Genomic DNA, 22,778 nt, shown 5'->3' on the forward strand with positions numbered 1-22,778 from the left:
TCAAGACCTTAGCCATATCCCCATCCCCCTACCACTAGGTCCCCTTTCTCATCCGCTAAGGGACCAACGTTCACCCTAGCCAGCCTCTTCCTTTTTATATATTTATAAAAACTCTTGCTATCCTTTTTTATATTAAGCGCTAGCCCAGCTTCATAGCTTCTTCTACCCTCCTTTATCAACTTTTTTGTCAATCTTTGTTGACATTTAAACCTTTTCCAATCCTCTTCTCGCCCACTGCTCTTAGCTACTCTAAATTCCTCCGCTTTTAATTTAACACTTTCCTTCACCTCCTTCGTTATCCACGGCTTATTACCTCTCTTCCTACTGTCCTTTTTAACCATCGGAATAAATTTCTGCTGAGCACCAAGAAAGATCTCCTTAAAGATCCTCCACTGCTCCTCAGCAGACCTACCTTCCAACGCGCTCCCCCAGTCCACATTCGCCAATTCTTCTCTCATCCTACCATACTCCCCTCTATTCAAACAAAGGACACGTGTCCGGGAACCCACTTTCTCCTCCTCCATCTGCAACAGAAACTCCACCATACAATGATCACTCTCTCCAAGAGGATCCTTCACCTCAAGGTCCCTAATTCTACCCGCCTCATTACATAGCACCAGATCCAAGATAGCTCGCTCCCTCGTCGGCTCCAACACACACTGTTCCAGGAAACTATCCCGGCAGCATTCCACTGCTAACCACTGTGCCATGGTGCTGCCACAGTAAAGTAAAACAAATCCCATGTTTGAGAACAGTGTGTTTAAACTGGAAGAACAAAAGTAGGCATGAGAAAATATACTCACAGCCACTGTGATGTTCAACGCTGTGCAATAAGTAACTATTGAATATAACGTTGTATCGTCATTTAGAAAAGAATTGTATACATATTTGAAAAAGAAAAATATAAAAGAACAAAGACATAATAGTACAGTCACAGCAAGTTCCAGCTAAAGATCCAGCTCTGGCACAAATGTATTAAGTCAAAAGGTTCCCTTCTACGGTGCACTTTGTATCATGCTCTAACACCAAAATATAGGAATCTGTTATGATGAAGGATTCAAAGAGTTGCACTTTTTACCATTGGCTGAAGTTGCCTAATTAAAGTTTGTAATCTTTGTAGTTAGGTTCATCTGCAAGACAAATTGTCCACGTTAACAGAAGGAACTTAATGGGCTTCAAAAGCCAGAGGGGATAAATGAGCAGAAAAAAAATAAGAATTTAGGCATGACTATTCCACACAAAGACTGTGAAATAAGTGAACATGGAAAATCACTAAAGTCAGGTTGATGCAAGATAACTCAATGTATTTCTGCAGAAAGTGAGGTTACGCTAATACGGAGATAGTAATATTGTTGGAAAAAGTTACACAATATTGAGAACATTGTGTGGTAGGAAAGCTATGCCATACCTCTGTTTTCAAACATTAATGCTATCTCACAGAATCACAGAACTGTTACAGTGCAGAATGAGGCCATTCAGCCCCTTGTATCAGCACCAGCTCTCCAACATTTCACTTAGTGTCATTCTCCTGTCTTCTCCCTGTAATCCTGCAAGATTGTTTCTTTTTAAATTATCATTAATTCCTCTTGAACGCCTCAATTGAATTGCCTTTACCACATTCTCAGGTAGTGCATTCTAGACTCCTACTATTCGCTGTGTGAAAATTTTTTTTCTCATATTGCTTTTTGCATATTATTTTCAATCTTTGCCCTCTTGTTCTCAATTCTTTCCTGAATGGGAACAGTTTCTCCTTGTCCATTCTTTCCAAGCCGCTCATGATTTTGAATACTTCGATCAAATCTCCTCTCAGCCCTTTCTCATCCAAGAAGAAAAGTTCCAACTTCACCAACCTACCTTCATATCTGAAATTCTTTATCCCTGGAATTATTATCACAAACCTCTTCTGTATTCTCTCCAATGCCTTCATAATCTGAAATGCAGCACCTTGAACTCTGCGTAACACTCCATTGAGAGTCAACTAATGTCCATAAGTTTAACATAACCTCCATGCTCTTGTACTCCATGCCTCTATTAATAAAACCTAGGATACTGTATGCTTTAACAGCTTTCTCAACCTAACTGCTATCTTTAATGACTTATGCACACATGCACCCAGGTCCCTCTGCTCCTGCACTCTCTATAGAGTAGAGTTTATACTGCCACGCTATGTTCTTCCTACCATAATGTATCTGCGTTTAACTTCATCTGCCACCTATCCATCCATTCCATTTGCCTACGTTCTTTAGAAGTTCTACAATGTCCTCTGCACAGTTGCTACCAAGTTTCATATCAGCCACAAGTTTTGAAATTGTTCCCTGCACACCAAGGTCTAGATCAATATATATGTCAGGAAAAGCAAGGGTCCCAATACCAATCCCTGGGGAACTCCTTCTAGTCCAAGAAACTTCCATTAAACATTACTCTCTGCTTCCTGCTACTCAGCAAATTTTGTATCCATGTTGCTATCTGAACCCAGAGTCTCATTAACTGCTTTACTATGCCTTCCACTTGCTTACGGGGTTACATTGAACTTGGAATATTTACAGTGAGTATCCAGCTACCAATGCCGTGTATCATTTAAGAAACACCTACAACCACAGACTGTTGAATTTTCCTCTGCATGTCTAACATTTATCCATCTCCTAATGATTGAAAGGTTATATACTGCTCTTACCCGACCTGGCACAGACCCTCACCAGTCCACTATGCATCTTCTTCCTTCCTTTCCACACCAACACCTCCAAGTTGCTTGTTGAGTTCCTTACCCAAGGACAGTATCCAATGCAGCATTATCCTTATGTTTTGCTCATGTCCAGGCTAAGGTTTGGGTTTAACTCGAGTAAAATTGGTGTACACAAAAAAGACTGGAAAAATATTGCTATATGTCTGATACGTTCAATGTACCTAATTCTGCAAAAGTCAGAAGCCACATCCTACATTCAAAATGTTTTTTCAAAAGTATGGGTACATGACTGGGTCCACTTGAGAATGTCGATAGCATGATAATCAAATATTGTGGGGGGTGCACAGCAATGATATTGATATAGGAGAGAGAGAGAGAGATAGAATCTTTAGTTATTCATATTTTTAACTAGAGTTTGCAACATTTCTGACAGTTTGAAGAAAGAACTTCAAGCATTGTGTGGGGGAAGGATTCTTGGGCAAGAGAAACTGGTCCATGGAAACAAACTGACTGTTAAAATTAAAAAAGTCAGTTGGGGCAAATGTGTAAAGAATTAGCCCTGATCCAGATAATATCTAACATATGTGGAATATTTTCCATTTTCACAGATGTTTTATATCACTGTATTTACAGTGACCTGTGTTGCTGAGATCAAAATGGCACCCTCAGAAAGAATTCAATTTCTTAAATAAGATTTTTGTCATTTAAAGATAATTTTTATAAGGGATTGTTTGAAATCTATTAATAAAGTTAGAAGTAACAATATAAAACTGTTTCTATTTACAACCATTTTCAGCATATGTCTCGCTCTGGTGTTTACCCAATGCAATCCATTTTGTGTGTATTGTACATTCAAAGATAAGAAATAAGAACATAAGAACTAGTAACAGGAGTAGGCCATTTGGCGCTTTAAGCCTGATCCGCAATTTAATAAGATCATGGTTGATCTTTTTGTGGACTCAGCTCCACTTACCCACCTACTCACCACAAGCCTTAATTCTTTTATTGTCCAAAACTCTATTTCCCTTTGCATTAAAAAAAAATTAGTAAGGTAGCCTCAACTGCTTCACTGGGCAGGGAATTCCACAGATTCACAACCCTTTTGTGTGAAGAAGTTTCTCAACCCAGTCCTAAATCTGCTCCCCCTTATTTTGAGGCCATGCCTCCTAGTTCTGGTTTCATGTGCCAGTGGTAACAACCTCCCTGCTTTTATCTTATCTATTCACTTCATAATTTTATACGTTTCTATAAGATCCCCCTCTCATTATTCTAAATTCCCAGTATCGTCCCAATCTACTTGGTCTTTCTTCATAAGCCAACTCTCTCGGTTCCAGAATCAACCTCGTGATTCTCCTCCAGTGCCAGTATATCCTTTCTCAAGTAAGGAGACCAAAACTGTAGACAGTACTCCAGGTGTGGCCTCATCAGCACCTTACAGAGCTGCAACATAACCTCAGCTTTGACAAAGGGTCATCTGGACTCAAAATGTCAGCTCTTTTCTCTCCTTACAGATTCTGCCGGATCTGCTGAGAATTTCCAGCATTTTCTTTTTTGGGTGCAACATAACCTCTCTGTTTCTAAACTCCAACGAAAGACAAAATTCCATTTGTCTTCCAAATTATACGCTGTACTTGCAAACCAACTTTTTGTGATTCGTAAATGTTCTTGCTTTATTATTAACCCATTCCGGAACTTCCCAAGCTTATTTTTACAAGGAGAGATTGTGTCCATATTTGTAAACCTATTGAATGATTTGTGGAATAATAATGCTGATCACAAATTAAGGTAATAATATCATTTTATCTTATATTATTAATAATTAAATGTTCATTTTCTAAAGAATGTAAAAAGGCTGAGGATAAATCAAGAAAGGTTTTTTTTTTAAAATCATAGAATCCCTACACTGCAGAAGGAGGCCATTCAGCCCATCGAGTCTGCACCAACAACAATCCCACCCAGGCTGCATCCCCGTAATCCCACTTATTTACCCTGCTAAGCCCTCTAACGTACACATCCCAGGCTACTAAGGGGCAATTTAGCAGGGTGAATGCACCTAACCCGCACATCTTTGGACTGTGGGAGGAAACCAGAGCACCCTGGGGAAACCCACACAGATATGGAAAGAACGTACAAACTCCATACAGACAGTGACTCAAGCCAGGAATCGAACTCAGGTCTCTGGAACTGTGAGACAGCAGTACTAACCACTGAGTCACCATGCTGCTCTTTTTAGTTAACTGGGTGCCACTATTTATAGGTAATCATTTCACTGGCTCAGTAACCTCTGATGTGGAGATGCCAGCATTGGACTTGGGTAAGCACAGTAAGAAGTTCACAACATCAGGTTAAAGTCCAACAGCTACTAAATAAACCTGACGGACTTTAACCTGGTGTTATCAGTAACCTCTAGCCATGATTGAGTCCAACTACTCAAATATTTTAATATCTTGGATAAAATAACCTAAATTACTATCTATAAATGAAATAGAAAGTTATACATACTACAGTTTTAAAAGAACACCACCACACGAAAACCATAACATATTTTAAACTATTAAGAACTTACGTAAAAGTACTGCAAGTCTCTGACATCAGTCTCAAGAGACTCTTTACATTAGATTTCTCACTGAGGTAAAACATACTTAGATTACAGATCACCAGCTGCCTTCCAGTTATGTAAGTGGGGAGCAGAATTTTTTCTGCTCCTGGTCCTGAGCTCTTCAACTCAAAAGTGTCACAACCATCAGTTGGTATTCAATCTATCTACTCTTCAGAATTTTCAAAGGCTGAACACCTTCTCAGAGTGGCGCTATTGGGCTGATGTTGCAAGCGTCCTAGCATTTGGCGAAGGAGCAGTATTCTTCCATCTTGTGGATAGAACAAAATCCCATAGCATTATTCAAAGCAGAGTTCGGGATTTTTCTTCCTACACTGGCCCATATTTATCCTTCAATCACCATAATCAAAAAACTAATGACTTGGTCATTAATCTTGCTGTTTGTTTAGTTTATCTGTGTACAAATTGGCTGCTGCAATATTTCCCCACATGCCACCAATGTCTAGACTTCAAAAGTACTTTATTGAATGTGAAACATTTTGGGGCACCTCAAGGTCATGATAGACATTGTATCAATGCAGCATGTCCATAGGTCTGGAAGCAGATGGTACAGCAGTAATGGATCCTTTTAAACAAAATAAATTAGGTCTATTGTGTCCATCATAATTTATGCTGACCATTCTCTGATACTCAACGTTTTTATTTTATGTACAATCCAAATTCTGTTTATCGTGAATATTTTCAGTGTTTCACTGAAAATGATTTTTAGTTGAAAACTTTTTGCTTTGATAACAGGAATCATTTTTGAAAGGCATTGCTACAGACTAGGCTATGATATCAAGGTGTCATTTCTACAACCGGCTTACCTCATTGGCAAGGCTTCAAGCCAGAGCTTCACTACACAAAATTACCAATAGTTCTCCTAAATTTTTTTGTGTGGTTCTTGTGACTCTTTTGCCCTCTATTTCCTGAATTGTGGGGCAAATTTCCTATTTCGTCCCTTCTCCTAAGTTGTTTATTCTTAAGTAACAGCTCACAATGACTTAATAATTACCTATTCATCATGTACTTAATGCTCGACAATGACAGTATTCGTATTTGATCACAACGGTTAGAAAACATTTTAAATTTACGTAACATCCAAAACTCTGCTGGTAACTACTTCTGATATCATGTAATTACATGTTTAAAGCCTCACCTTTTTGTTGTATTCATGAACTAATCTATCCAGTTCCTCCTGCATTACTCGTAGTTTTGCTTTCAGAAATCGTATCTGGGCCTCTGTGAATTGAAATAAGTAATACATTTTCATAATTCTTCCTGTAATTAATGAAATTCAACAGAATTTTAAAAAGAACTTTCAGAAAAGGGCTTCCTATACGGTACATATACCATGAAATGGTTATCTTTCAAAAGAAAAATCAGATAATCACCACTTCACACAAGCACCAGGCAATGACCATCTCAAACAAGAGAGAATCTAACCATCGCACCTTGACATTCAATAGCATTACCATTCGTGAACCCCCACTATCAACATCCAGTAAGGGTTACCATTGACCAGAAACTGACTGGACTAGCTATATAAATACTGTAGCTACAAGACCAAGTCAGTGGCAAGGAATCCTGCGGTGAGTAACTCATCTCCTGACTCCCTAAAGCCTGTCCAACACTTACAAGATACAAGTCAGGAGTGTAATGGAATACTCTCCAACTACCTGGATGAGTGCAACATAAAAGCACACAAGAAGCTCAACCCCATCCAGGGCAAAGCAGCCTGCTTCATTCATACATCTTCCACAAACACTGCACAAAATTGCCAATAGTTCTCCTAAATTTTTTAAATGTAGTTTTTAAATGTAGCCTCTTGGAGAGGCAATGGCCTAATGGTATTATCGCTAGATTATTAATCCAGAAACTCCAGCTAATGTTTTGGGAACCAGAGTTCGAATCCCGCCATGGTAAATGTTGGAAATGGAACTTACATAACATAAGAACATAAGAAATAGGAGCAGGAGTAGGCCATCCAGCCCCTCGAGCCTGCCCCGCCATTCAATAAGATCATGGCTGATCTGTCGTGGCTCAGTTCCACATTCCCGCCCTCTCCCCATAACCCTTAATCCTCTCGCTTACCAAAAACCCATCAACCCGCTTCTTAAAAATATTTAGCGAGGTAGCCTCCACCACTTCAACGGGCAGAGAATTCCAAAGATTCACCACCCTTTGAGTGAAGAAGTTCCTCCTCAACTCCGTTCTAAACCGTCCCCCCTTTATCTTGAGGCTGTGCCCCCTAGTCCTACTATCCTTTCTGAGCGGGAAGAGTCTCTCCACCTCTATCCTATCCATCCCATTCATCATCTTATACGTCTCAATGAGATCTCCCCTCATTCTTCTAAACTCTAACGAGTACAAGCCTAGTTTATTCAGCCTCTCCTCATAGCTCAACCCCCTCAACACCGGTATCAGCCTAGTAAACCTCCTCTGCACTCACTCCAAAGCCAAAATATCCTTGCGTAAGTACGGTGACCAAAACTGCGCACAGTACTCCAGCTGCGGCCTCACCAATGCCCTATACAGCCGCAGCAAGACCTCCCTACTTTTATATTCAATCCCCCTCGCTATGAAGGCCAGCATCCCATTAGCCTTCCTGACCACCTGCTGCACCTGCAGGCTGGGTTTTTGTGACTCATGCATAAGGACCCCGAGGTCCCTCTGCACCGTCGCCTGCTGCAGTTTTTCGCCACATAAGTAATAGTCCTTCCTACCATTATTCCTACCAAAGTGGACCACCTCGCATTTGCCAACATTAAATTCCATTTGCCATTTCCTGGCCCATTCGCCCAGCCTATCTAGATCTTTCTGCAGACTCTCCACACCCTCCGCGCAATTTGCCGTTCCACCAATCATGGTGTCATCAGCAAATTTCGACACCATACACTCGGTTCCCTCCTCCAGATCATCTATATAAATGGTAAATAGCTGAGGCCCCAGCACCGACCCCTGGGGCACTCCACTAGTCACCAACTGCCAATCCAAATAGCACCCATTAACCTCCACTCTCTGCCTCCTATTTGACAACCAATCCTCTATCCACGCTAACACCCTACCCCCAACTCCATGCCCCCTTACCTTCTGCAATAACCTCTTGTGAGGCTTAATAAAGAATATCTGTATTTAAGAATCTACTGATCACTATGAAATCATTATCGATTGTCAGAAAAACCCAACTGGTTCACTAATGGCCTTTATGGAAGGAAATCTATTGTCTTTCCCTGCTATGGCCTACATCTGACTCCAGATCCACAGCAATGTGGTTGACTCTCAATTGCCCTCCAAGGGCAACTAGGGATGAGCAATAAATTCTGGCCAGCTAGTGATGCCCATTTTCCACGAATTAATAAAAAAAAAGTGGCAGCCGTATGTACTATCCACAAGATGCACTTTCGGAACTCAGAAAGGCTCATACCACCACTGGAAGTTCCCCTCTAAGTCACTCACCATCCTGACTTGGAAATATAAAGCCGTTTCTTCACTGTTGCTGGGTCAAAATCCTCAAAATCCCTCCCTAATACACTATGGGTGTACCTATATCTCAGGGACTGCAGCAGTTCAAGAAGACAGCTCATCACCACCTTCTCAAGGGCAACTAGGGATGGGCAAAAAATGCTGGCCTGGCTAGGCATGTCCAAATCCAATAAATTAATTTTTAAAAACTATGAAGTCCACAATGTTAGAACAGCAAATGGATATGAGCTTTGCAACTAGAAAAATAAAATATAACCATATATAGACTTCCCCTTTTACACCCTTAATACAGCAATCGTGTCATTCTCTCACCATCAGCCGTCCATCGTACACGCAAAAATATTTCAAACTACTTTGAGAAACAAACACATTCACACTAGAGGTGAAAACGATGTTCAAATTGAAAGGTCATGAACAATTGAACAGCTGACGTTCTATTTTCTTGAAAACCTAAGACTGAGGAGCAACCAATTAAGAATTTCAAGATCAAAAGGGTTTGACAGACTAGATGTAAAAAAGACTTTTCCACTTCTGGGTGAGACTGGAAGCCATAAATATAATAATCAAAAATCCAAAAGGAAATTCAGTAATCCAGCAAGTGGTTAGAACATGCAATTAGTTACTGTGGGAGTTGGAACCTGCCGTTAGCAGGTAGAGAGTCTGTCTGTTCTGCAGCATGAGTGAATCCTTGACAAAACATAATGTTGTAAGTGCTGACTGTGGTTAAAGGAAATAAGCATGCTTATTGAACATTGCTAAAAATGTCAAGGATTCTGCACAACTGCATGTATAGGTGATAATAATGCAAATGAAGGATTGAAATGACACTGAATTCTATTGGTTGAAAGTACACACCAAACTGCAAGGCTATTGGTGCTTTAACTGGCATGTTCTCATTAGCTAAAACGTGCTATAACTGACACTGTTCTGTGGAACTCTGTTAGAACACCATAGTGAGATTCACTGTGTTTGTTCTCCTTACGCGCATGTAATAAAGCTTAGGAGATTGTATACTCACCGTGCCTTGTCTGGTTAATCCTCAACATTACCACAGGTAGTTGAGGTAAATATGTAGATGCATTCAATGGAAGTTAGGTCAGCACAAGGTGGGGAGGGAATAGAAGGATATGTTGATGGTATTAAATGAAGAGGGGTATGTGAAGCAAACACCACAGTGGACCTTTTGGGTTGGATGGCCTTTTTCTGTGCTGTAAATACTTTGTAATACATTACGAGAACAACCAGGGAGACCTATATTCAATTACACTTACATTGACTATCCCTACATTGACAGCGAAATGCTGGAATATAAATAAGAGTGTCTGATCCCTGGTATGTACATTAAATGTGGTTTTATTACATACTACCTCAGAAATAATTTATTAAAAATATAATGTCCAGAGATCATGTTACCGGACGTTCAACTGGGACATGATCAGAAATGCACAGAAAGAAGGGAAACCAAACAGGACAAAGCCCAGAAAGATCACATTAAGTAAGAACATCAATTTAGTCCCTGCCACAACAGTGGGATTATTGCTGAGTCGGGACGGTTTGTGCTTGCTTTCTCAGAGCAAATGGGCTGTCTCCAGTTCCCCAGCCAAAAAGGGAGGGGTTGGGGTGGGATAATACACCAACTAAGTAATGAGGGAACTCTGTCTATTTAAAGGGACCCTGGCAGCCTGTTCCGCAATTTTCCTTGCTAGTTTGCCCCAGCATTCGCCTTCAATGGGCTGGAAGTCTCTGATTTGCCATATAGCAAGTATTTCATTTCAGCCTTGACAGAAGAGGGATAAGGGTGAGTGCTTGGGGTCCAAAGTCTAACAGGTGGTGCAACTACAAGCCGTTACTAATAGCTGCCCCAGAAGCAGGATGTGAAAACTGCCTGAAATCTACATCTTATTTAAATCAAAGAAAGGACTATCTCAATTCCCCCCAAGCAGAACCACCCGATTTACAGAACAAGACTGCGGATACTTCAGAACTCTTGCCAACATTGAAATTTCAAAGTAACCAAGGCATTCCAGAGGTGATGGGATTTTATATGCGGCAAAGGATGTAACAAATGTTGCAGCAACAAATGCAGGCCTATAAGCACAATTTGATCAAAAAAAGGGACTCAACTCAGGTATCAGCAGAGTTCCTCTGAACAAAGAAGTACTCAAAATTCCATAGTCAAATTAAAATATTCAAGAAAACAGGGAAGGCTACAAGAGACATACTCAAGGGTATTCTTCTCTGATAAGAGTCTTCCAGCATAGTTTGCTAGGTAACTGCAGCCTGTGGTGCATCAATGAACCAACAAAAATTGTATGGTCAGAGTTTCTTCTTTAGGCTGATTTTGGCCCTTTTGAAAAGCAATATTCCCTGTCCTGATTTTCTCCTCAACTCCAGATAAGTAGGGATACAATAGTGTTTTTTTTAAAGAAAACTTTCAAAATGTGCCTCATGGTGTCCTTGCACCCAAGTTTATTCCAGCTTAATTGCTGCAGTCTCGTTGAAGGTCTGGGAACCAGAGCAATTGGCAGAAATTCTCAATGTTGATTACCATTCTTCTAGTCTATTTTTTCAAACCCGTGCAAAAGATTGGAGAATCCAAGATGTACTAAGTGTAATTTACACTTAAACTTGCATTGATTACACCAATAAAGCAAAATTATACCACAGAAACTAGTGCAAGAGAGCAGGAACTCCAGACTCTACCTCTTCTCTTGAAGGCACTAGCTTTCACTCCTGCATGATTTCTTTTATTTGTTTATGGGATGTCAGCATCACAGACAATGCCAGCACTTACTGCCTACTGCAATTTGAGAAAGTACTGGTGATCCATCTTCTTAATCTACTGAGTCCATGTGGTACAGGTACACCCATAATTCTGTTGGGAAGGGAGCTCCAGGATCTTACCTCAGTGACTTAATGAACGATGATGCTGTTCCAGGATGGTGTGTGACTTGGAGGCGAACTTGTGAGTAGTGCTCCTCCCAGCCAAAGAACAAAGAACAGTAGAGCACAGGAACAGGTCCTTCAGTCCATCAACCCAGCGTCGATCATGCTGTCCTATCTAGACCAACTGCCTGTATCCCTCTATTCCCCACCTGTCTATCCAGATCAGGCTTAAATGTCATGAACATGTCTGCCTCAACCACCTCACTTGGCAGTGCACTCCAGCCCCCACTACCCTCCACATAAAAAAACTCCCCCCCCCACATTTTTACTGAACCTTTCCTCCCTTACCCTGAACTTGTATCCTCTTGTAATTGTTATTTCTGTCCTGGGAAAAAGCTTCCAGTGATTCACCTTATCTGTGCCTCTCATAATTTTATAAACTTCTATCAGGTCACCCCTCAGCCTCCTCCTTTCCAGGGAGAACAATTCCAATTTATTCAATCTCTCCTTATAGCTAATACTCTCCATACCTGTCAACATCCTGGTTAACCTTTTCTGTATTTCCTCCAAAACCTCCACATCCTTCTGGTAGTGTGGTGATCAGAATTCCAAATGTGGTCCAACCAACGTTTTATATAACTGTAACATCATTTGCAAACTTTTATACTCAATGCATGCATCTACTGCTCCTTTCTTTTAGGTCGCAGTTTTGGAAGGTGCTGTCAAAAGAGCTTTGGTAACTGCATTAACGTACATATATTTTTTAATTCATTCATGGGATATAGGTGTTACCTAGTCTTAATTGAACGAGGCAAGAATTCTCACAACGCCAGGTTCAAGTCCAACAGATTTATTTGGAATCACAAGCTTTTGGACCGCTGAAAAATGTGGTGAAAATCCCCTAGTTGCCACACTCCAGCGCCTGTCTGGGTACATTGAGGGAGAATTCAGTGTGGCTAATGCACCTAACCAGCACTTCTTTTGGATTGTGGGAGGAAACAGGAGCACCTGGAGAAAAACTATGCAGACATTGGAAGAACATGCAGAGTCCACACAGTCAAGCAAGTCAGGAATCGAACCTGGGTCCCTGGCACTGAGACAGCAGTGCTAACCACTGTGCCACCATGCACGTTGACCTGGATATTCCACCCTTGACTTAGTACTTGTTTCCCACTTTACTACTTTCCCCCTTCTACTCCTTCCTCTCCCAAAATCTCTCCCTGACTCCTTCCTCTCCAGTACACCTACCTCCCCACTTGCACCATTCTTTCTGTTGCTTCTTTCTCCACTTTTACTCATTCCCCCTTCCAAGCTCCCTCCTCCACCCAGCTTCACCCCCAATAGATACCTTCATCCCCCCATCCTCCCAGCTTTACCCCCACCTTCCTGAAGATCTTCCTCTTCCACACACACTTAAACATTCCTCCAGTACCACTCTACCTCCTCACCCTCTGCCACATCCTTACTAGCCCTTGGCAATGACACTGAAGTCGTACTCATGAAATCATATCTTACAGACAATATCCCAGGGCAAACCCAGCAGAAGTGGTGATGCAGTCAGGAGGGAGTTGGACTGAGGGTGGCAAGGCTGCAGAATGTACTGTGGGTAGGGGACTTCAACGTTCATGACCAAGAATGGCTCAATAGCACCACTACTGACCAAACTGGTCAAGTCCTAAAAGACATACTGCTAGACTTTGTCTGTGGCAGGTGGTGAAGAAAGCAACAAGAGGGGAAAAACTTACTTGACCCCAGCTTCACCGACCTGCCTGCTACAGATGCATCTCTCCATGTCAGTGTCAATAAGAATGACTACCTTGCCTTTATGTAAATGAAGACCTATCCTCATATTGAGGATACCTTCGATCCTGTTGTGTGTCACTACCAACATGCTAAAATGGGGTTGATTTCAAATTGATCTTGAACTCAGGACTAGGCACCCAAAAGGCGCTGTGGGCCAAGTGCAGCAACAGAATTGTTCTCAACCACCATATGTAACCTCATGGCATAGCATCTCCACCATTCCACCAAACCAAGGGATCAACCATGGTTCAATGAAGAGTGCGGAGGGCATGCCAGGAACAACAGCAGGCCTAAAAATGAAGTGTCAACCTGGTGAGGGCTGCGTACCAAACAGCGTAAGCAATAAGGGACGCAGCTTTCATAACCAATGGATCAGATCTCAGCTCAACAGTGCTGCCACATCCAACTGTGAAGGTGGTGGACAATTAAACAACTCACTGGAGGAGGAGGGTCCACAAATATCCCATCCTCAAATAATGGAAATGCCCAGCACATCAGTGCAAAAGATAATGCTGAAACATTTGCAATTGTCCTTAACCAGAAGTGCTGAGTGAATGATCCATCTCAGCCTCCTCCTGAGGTCCCCAGTGAAAAAAAATGCTATCTTCAGCCAATTCAATTCATTCCATGTGATATCTGGAAACTGCAAAAGCTTTGAATCCTAAGAATATACTGGCAATAGTACTGAAGACATGCTCCAGAACTTGCCGCACCTCTAGACAAGCTGTTCCAGTAAAGCTACAACACTGGCATCTACTCAGCAATGTGGAAAATTGCCCAGGAATGTCCTGTAGATAAGAACCAGGACGAATTCAACCTGGCCAACTACTGCTCCTTCAGTCTATTCTTGATCATCAGTAAAAGTTATGGAGAGGTCATTAACAGTCCAATCAAGCAGGATTTGCTTAGCAATAATCTGTTCTCTAAAGCTCAGTTTGGTCAGAAGCTTGGAATCCTGAGTACCCAAAGCCTGTCTACAATCTACAAGGCACAGGTCAAGAGTGTGATGGAATACTCTCTCCTTGCCTGGCGAGTGCAGCAATAACAGTATTCAAGAAGTTCGACACCATCCAATACAAAGCAGCTCACTTTATTGGCACTTCTTTCACAAATATTCACTCCCTCCACCATCGACGCACAGTAGCAGTGGTGTGTACCATCTACAAGGTGCACTGCAGGAACTCACCAAGGCTCCTTAGACAGCACCTTCCAAACCCACTACCAGTACCATTTAGAAGGACAAGAGCAGCAGGAAATGGGAACACCACTACCTGGAAGTTCTCCTCTAAACCATTCACCATCCCAACCTGGAATTCAATCAACATTCCTTCATTGTTGCTAGGTCAAAATTTTCCCTAACAGCTCTGCGGACTGCAGCAATTCCAGACGACAGCTCACCACCTTCTTCCCAATGGCAATTGGGGTGGGCAATAAACATTGGCCTAGCCAGTGAAGCCTGCATTCATTGAATGAATAAAAAATGTACTTATCTCTTTTGTTTATTTGAAAGTTGCACTGTAGAAATTTGTCATGCATCATTTTAATTTTAGAACCGTCAGCAGATAGATTTCAGTTAATTCACAAGTGCAAGTTGGTTGTTCAGATATGTTAATTCTGTATCACTGTCAGAGACAACATGTGAATCCATCCCCATTCAAACAGAGTACTCACAATTTTGAATCTGAATTTCATTACCCTCAAATGGTCAAACTGCCCCCTCACTAACATTTGGAATGGTAGCAAAAGTCTGGTTTTCACATGCATATGTTTGGAACCAGAATTGATCTTTCTATACAAACCAATGTTTTGATGTAACATGAACCCCAGATTATGCACAGATTGCAGCTTTTGTTCAAGTATTGTGTGCAGCCTGCAAGGATATACCAGCTGGAAAAACATCAAACAAAGAGCAGTAAATCTGGACCTGATGTTACAGATAGAAGATGACACTAATAATCCACTAGCCTTAGCCAAAGCTATTTAGTTCCATAACTGCGCACATTGCACCTCCTGCAAGCCAGCCAAGGTTTTGATCTCCTTCTAATCTTGCAGGACTAGCCATCGCCCACACGAATTGTTAAGATAAATCAGAAAGCAAATTAACAAGTGAGCATGTGGTGGAATGCAAAACCTTTCTACCTCTGCACTTTCAGCTATAGGTTATTTTTCCACAACACTGATCTGGAACAAAGATTCCTGCTTTGTACCAGTCTCTTTTTCCACCATTTACAGATTTATTATAACCTTTATCACAATCAAAAGAGATACATAAAGAAATAATTTTCATAATATTCTCACAATCAAGTTTTGTGTGACTTTGAAGAATAGTTTAAAATAATTTGAGCCGCCTGAGTACATCTATCACTACCAATGTGCCGTTTTAGGCAATGACATAGCGGTATTATCGCTAGATTATTAATCCAGAAATTAAGCTAATGTTCTGGGGACGCGAACCCAGGTCCCACCCTGTCAGATGGCGGTAACTGAATTCAATAAAAAAAAAAATCAGGAATTAAGAATCTACTGATGACCATAACACTATTGTCCATTGTTAGAAAAACCCATCTGGTTCACTAATGTCCTTCAGGGAAGGAAATCTGCCCACCTTACCTGGTCTGGCCTACATGTGAATCCAGAGCAATGTGGTTGATTCTCAACTGCCCTCAGGCAACTAAGTATGGGTGATAAATGCTGGCCAGCCAGTGATGCCCATGTCCCATGAATGAAAAAAAAAATTGGTTTGAGTTTACATTTCTTTATAATGTTAACCATGAGAGTTCAACCTTTTGTTAACTAGATAACTGAAGTAATAAGAAATTTAATGATAATGGATGGTAGCTTCAATTTTAATTATGAACCAGCTATTTCCGATATCTCACCTGGTGAAGGCCTAGCAATTTGGTCACATCGGGCTTCATAACTCCATCGTCCCCTTCATCACTTGCACTTTGTTAGATTTGATTTGCTCTATTATTCATTGTTTCTTGCGTGCTATACAGACAAAGCATACCATTTACAGAGGAGATGGTGCAGAATGTAGTTACAGTCATAGCTAGGGTGTAGCGAAAGATCAACTTAATATATGGTAGGTCCATTTAAAATTCTGATGGCAGCAGGGAAGATGATGTTCTTGAATCAGTTGGTACTTGTCCTCCGACTTTTGTATCTTTTTCCCACTGGAAGAAGGTGGAAGAGAGTATGTTTGGGGTGAGTGGGGTCCTTGATTATGCTGGCTGCTTTTCCAAAGTAGCAGGAAGTGTACACAATGTCAATGAATGGGAGACTGGTTTGTGTGACGGACTGGGCTTTGTTCATGACCTTTTGTAGTTTTGGACAGAGCAGGAGCCATATCAAGTTGTGACACAACTAGAAAGAATGCTTTCTATGGTGCATCTGTACAAGTCGATGAGAGTTGTGGTGGATATGCCACATTTCCTTTGTCTTCTAAGTGTAGGTGTTGGTGGGTTTTCCTAACTATAGTGTCGACATGGGGGGACCACAACAGGCTGCTGGTGATCTGAACACCTAAAAGCTTGAGGCTCTCGACCATTTCTACTTCATCCCCATTGATGTAGACAGGGGCACATCCTCCACTGCACTTTCTGAAGTTGATGGCTATCTCCTTTGTTATGTTGACATTGAGGGAGATCATTGTTGTTGCACCAGCTTACCAGATTCTCTATCTCTTTCCTGTATTCTATCTCGTCATTGTTTGAGATCCGACCCACTATGGTGGTGTCATCAGCAAACTTGAAAATCGGGTTGGAGAGGAATTTGGCCACACAGTCATAGGTTTATAAGGTGTATACTAAAGGGCTGAGAACACAGCCCTGTGGGGCACTGGTGTTGTTGCCTACCCTTTTGATTGTGGTCTGTAGATTAGGAAGTTTAGGATCCTGTCACAGACGGAGAAGCCAAGCTCCAGGCCACAGAGTTTGGAGATAAGTTTCGTAGGAATAATGGTGTTGAAGATTGAACTGTAGTCGATAAATAGGAGTCTGACATGGGTGTCTTTGTTAGCTAGATGTTCCAGGGTTGAGTGCAGGGCCAGGGAAATGGCACCTGCTGTGGACCTGTTGTGACAGTAGGCAAACCATAGTGGATCCAGACAACTTGGGAGGCTGGAATTGATTTGTGCCATGACTAACCTTCCAAAGTACTTCATAATGATGGATGTCAGAGCCACTGGACAGTAGTCATTAATGCATATTGCCTTGCTTCTCATTGGCCAGGATGATCATCTTCTTGAAGCAGATAGGGACCTCAGATTGTTGTAGAGAGAGAGAGCAGACTATTACTCTGTAGTCGACAAGCTCAATGGTAATGAAGCCTGAGTACCGATAATGCACACACCGTAGGTCACACTGTTAAGGCACAGTCAAATTTGGGTGCACCAGAATTTATAGGCCTGAGCGTCTAAGCTATTGACACTCAAAACATTCCTGGTCCGTGTTGAGTTGGCTGGTCTCAGCAAGGCAACAGTGGGGAGCTGGCGACAGAATTCAGTATTTCTGAGTTTAGTTGAGAAAAAAAATGGACAAATTGCATGGACAGGATCAAGCTTCGTTTTGGTGGTCATACTCAGGTAAAGTATTAGAGGGGTGGGCATTGCTTGTGGAATCATACTCCAGCAAATAAGTCAATGCCATTGTGACAGGAGGAAAAGAGGCAAAAAAAAGGAAGTTTGGCAAAAAGGTTCTCCACTTTAGATGTTCCAATTATAAAAACATGCTTGCTTTAGGGAAAAAAATCTTTTCTTACTGATTTTCAGTGACTTCCTGCAGAGAATAAGCAGCCTAATTCCTACTATCTGCATTTGCTCCAGTGCTTGTAAGAGAATGGTCATTGTAATGACTTTCTATTGCTTCACATGTTCCTCTTGTTGTTACATACGTAAACAGTTGCAAGGATGCTGGACCCTACAGTACCTTTCCGAAATAACACACTAGTAATGCACATTATAACAATGGATTGAGTTTTGTTTGGACACACTTGCATAAGCGACTTCGGCACTGGCTGGTGTTCTCAAACCTTTTTTTTAAAATGACAATTTTGGTAAACTGTCTGCTTTCATACTAATGATACGGAAATGAGGGTCAGAATAAAATGAAGTTTTAGAACTTACCACATTGAACAACAAAATGGACTCATAACAGCTGTTAAACTTGTACGAAACTTAATTCATGCTGTACATTCCTCAGCTATTTAATTGACAATATTTGTTTTCAAACGCTATCCAAAATCTGTCGCTTCAGATTAACATTGGTGACGTCCAATTATAAAATGAATTTGCCCAAATCCCCAATCATCTAACTGAACCCAAGTGAATGCAGGAGAAAAGCTTCCGTGGTTTCTTAAATCCCTGAAATGTGACCCAATTTCTACAACATTCTGAGAAACCCGAAAGTTAGAATGCAAATCTCGTGGTGAATTTATCATACTTCTTCCATTCAGTTTCAGTAACTACTTGGAATGTTTTTGATAGGTTTATTCTACTGCAAGTTTTTTCTTGATAGAATGATGCAGCTTTTACCAAGTAAATTATTTAATCCAGAGAAATTCAGACCCACCTGTGCCCATTTCATTGCCAGTGCTGGGCATGACCTCGTTTTCCACATCAGTGAGACAGCCATCTTCCAACTGACCTTCAATTTTGCTAACTGTCTTTGCAAGGGAGAAATTGGAAAAGTCCTCTGGAACTGCAACATCATCAGCTGCATGTGTTTCAATATTTCTATGCTTAACACTAAAATTTAAACAAAATCAAATGTTTTAGTGTCAAATTTTCTACCTCCAGTTCAAATTTTGTTCTTCTGGAACGAACACATTCAAACCTGGACAGAACTTTTACATCTCGGCATGCAGGGAATGGTGGGCTGTGGAGAACATAAAAACACTAGAAATAACAGCAACAAACTCTTTGGACCCTCAAACTTGCTCCTTTGTTCAATAAGTTCATAGCTAATCTGACTGTGGCCTTGACCTCATTTTCCTGCTTCTCTCTTAACCCTCGTCTCCCTTGTTTGTCAAAAGTCTGTCTCACTCAGCCTTGAGGAATGACCGGTAGCACATAGGAAACCAGGAAGTCTGGAACTTGACAGCTTGCAACTTCTGGCCTCAACAAGCTCCCAGCTGAAAATCAGCTTGATAGACTTCACTTCCAGTCTGGCCGGGAGCACTACAGAGAAGACCGTGCCAGGTTAATCCAATCCCCAACCTTTCAGGTCCAATCCCCGATCTTGGGAGGGAGGGAGGAAGGGAGGGAGGGGGTTGATCACCTCATGGTAGGGGCTGGAAGAAACAACCCTGCTTCTCCTGGCCCAAAGAGAAGGCTGTGAAGGCACTTGCTTTCTCCCCAGATCTGTTCTCACCTTGTTGCAGCTACAAAATCCAGCTAACCAATTAAAGTTAAACTGCAAAGCAGGATAAATCTGAGGCTTTCAGTCTTATTAGCGCATTTGAAATGCTACACCATATCCTGGAAGCCTGCTCAGCTCCCCACCCTTTTTCCTACATCACTAACACCCAGAAGTCAGTGGGTTTCAGCCATTTTCCTGAAGTACTCTGGAGTTTTCTCTACTTAATCCTAACCCACACTCCCATATTAAAATTCCTACTAGGACAAAATGTAAACGGTTAAGGAAAAATCAGTGACAAAAGCAATGAATTCATATTCACTCAGCTATAAAGTTAAATGTTTACCAGATATTGCACCATAGGTCTTAATGGTTTAACTATTATAATTATATACAATAAAAGTATAAAACATATATAAACCCTCTCAGTCTAAGACTATAGGGCAGGATGTTCTGCTGCTCCCACCCTACCTCTGCATTTCTGTCGATGGTGAGAGGGGGCCCACTGTCGGTAGGGTCTTCTGGTCCCCCCACCGTCAATGCGATTTCTCACTGAATCCACCCCCCGTCGCTAAGAAACCCACGGTGGGGGTGCATTGGCAGTGGGACTGGAAGATCCTGCTGACGTGACCGGCCAGAAGAACTCACCCATAATCGTACGTAGTGGTGTTTCAGCAGCAAATTGTAATATCCAGTTACAATTTGTGGAGTAAAAACAAATGAAAATCAGAAATATTTTCACATTTCAAAAATTCATAATTTCAGTAAAACATCTGGCTTCACAGACATATGGATGTGTTTTGACAGATTAACCTAAATGCCAAGTGCCATTCAGGCATCTCAAGTTGGATACAACCTTTTGCAAGAACGGCTGACTTTACAAGATGCCTGTTAAGGGCAGTGGAACAAATAATATTTGACATAGAGGCCAGCTACAAATTGCTACAAGTGAAAAATGCATTCAGCAATCCAGAGTTTAGTATAATGACTGTGTTGTTACAGTGTATACATTAAATTGTGAGTCCTGCCTTTGTATAGGTCAGTGGTATTTAACCTGTAGCCCACGGATCACAAGTATTTCACAAATCTTTTCTATTAGCCTGCAAAGTCATGGTTGTATTCCTAGTTTTACAATCTCTTGCAACCCTTTGTCCGTGCCTTTCCCTGTTTTAGTCCAGTTTTTCCTCCTATTAAATACTTTGCAGTCTAAAAAGGTTGTCTGCAATGCCACTAAGTAAATTTAAAGCAAGCTCTGCTGTCTACATATGCATTGAATTATTTTTATGCCACAAGCATCATGTGCTTGCATTTAGCAGGATTGAACTGGCTGTCTTTGCTGTTTTCTCACTGATGGATTTAAGGTCTATCCACCAATATAGGAATAGGAGTGTGAGCAAACCTTTCCAAATTATCAGTTGCATTAAAGTGAAACAAGGAAAGCCAGGGGCATACATTTAAAACACCGTACTGCATATAGGCAGCATGCCCTAAGGCTTTTCCAGTTGCCATCTAAAAAGTAAGCGATGCTAAGTTAATCTTTAACCGTTGGGCAAAATCTTGCCTTGGACTCGTGATTCTTAGCATTTCCCCAAATTATTTTACTTACCACATAGCCGTGCTCACCTGACCAGAGCTGTATAAGAGAGTGTCTTGATGAAAGTCACATATATAATTTCATTCCTCCCTGATTGAACATTGCTTAGCATCTCCCCCAGCAACCAGATGAGACCGGGAATTCACAGGAATTGGTGATCAAGCCCGTGCCCCAGTACTGTGGCAGTTTGCTAAGTGATCCAATATGTCACTGTACTCCTAACGCAACTTTTTTTAAAAAAAGCTATTGTGTAATTATTTCCTAAGTTAAAGTGTTTAAATGAGTGTACTACTTGTATCCAAATAGTTATACAAAAAATTTTTAAACTTTTATCTCGTGATTAGAATTGGCACAAAATTCCTCACAAAAAAGTTTTACATTTTATCGCCTGCCTCCTTATTCACTGAAACGTTAATCTAAAAAAATGCTGAATTTTAACTCAAAGCAGTTATAATTTAAGAACAAATCCAAAATTACTGTATAATTGGAATGCATAGGAGGCATATAAGTGAATAAACATCACACTTATTTTGGCCTTTACCCTGACAATATATTTCTAACTTAACCTATTGCATTTCCTTCAAAGCAAAACATTTCATATAAAGTATTAAGCCCGAAGCCCAGTGCATTAATTTACCAGCATACTCTACCACAGAGTGGCGGGATGCAGATTTATACTAACAATTTCAATCTTGGCGAGTTCCTGGTCTCAGTCAGGTAGTCAGCAGGGAAAAAGAGTAAAGTCAGATAGAAAACGAGTCTATGCTGCTTTTGCATATTCCTTAGTGAATGGTTATCCGTATAATTGATTAAAACGGTTTCGGCACAAGTCTGTTCACGGTTGGGCCTAAAGAAGGGAAGTATAACAAGCTGAGCAATAAATAGCACAAAAGCAAAGGGTCGCCATGGGGAAAACACAATTAGGAAATCATATCCATGCATTCTGGTCAAGGTTAACCATTGCGAGATAATGTTATTGACATGATGATCCATATCAACATAACAAGCAGTATTGTATCAAGATAATTCAAAAAAAATGAGAAACGGTCAACAAAATATCCCAAGACAAGACATCACTACCACTTATTTTATGGCTCCTATGATGTCAATCCTTGTATTAAAAAAACTATACATGTGTTATATAACTTACATTACTATAATGTGTTATATAATTCTAATTAACATTTTTTTTAGAAGAAATGAAAAATTGCCTTTGGGTCATAACCTTTAACCGCCACAACTTTCAGCCACTTTTTCCCCTTTCCATCTTGCACTTCTGTTCAAAGCAGGTGCCACAAAGCAACCCATAGGTGAAATTTTAAAAAAATTAAAGCATTATTGCATAACAAAATGTGCTCAACACATTAGCATTAA

General features: G+C 41.0%; 1 protein-coding gene across 2 annotated transcripts in view; it reads right to left on the minus strand.

Moving 5' to 3' along the window:
* Window positions 1-22,778, minus strand: part of tex9 (testis expressed 9) — a 65,308-nt gene that overhangs the window by 17,314 nt on the left and 25,216 nt on the right. Inside the window, exons 1-3 of one of the 2 annotated variants that reach the window (XM_080214301.1) lie at window positions 20,282-22,619; window positions 19,025-19,200; window positions 6,439-6,521 (exon numbers count right to left, since the gene is read on the minus strand). In XM_080214301.1, coding sequence (XP_080070427.1) covers window positions 6,439-6,521; window positions 19,025-19,200; window positions 20,282-20,289 — 267 coding nt within the window. In that variant the 5' untranslated portion in view covers window positions 20,290-22,619. Of the gene's footprint in view, window positions 1-6,438; window positions 6,522-19,024; window positions 19,201-20,281; window positions 22,620-22,778 lie in introns of those variants that run through there. The other variant, XM_080214300.1, reaches the window with a different exon arrangement.

The sequence above is a fragment of the Carcharhinus amblyrhynchos genome, chromosome 28 (genome assembly GCF_965287045.1).
Source record: "Carcharhinus amblyrhynchos chromosome 28, sCarAmb.v2.hapA, whole genome shotgun sequence".
In the NCBI taxonomy this organism is placed as follows: domain Eukaryota; kingdom Metazoa; phylum Chordata; class Chondrichthyes; order Carcharhiniformes; family Carcharhinidae; genus Carcharhinus; species Carcharhinus amblyrhynchos.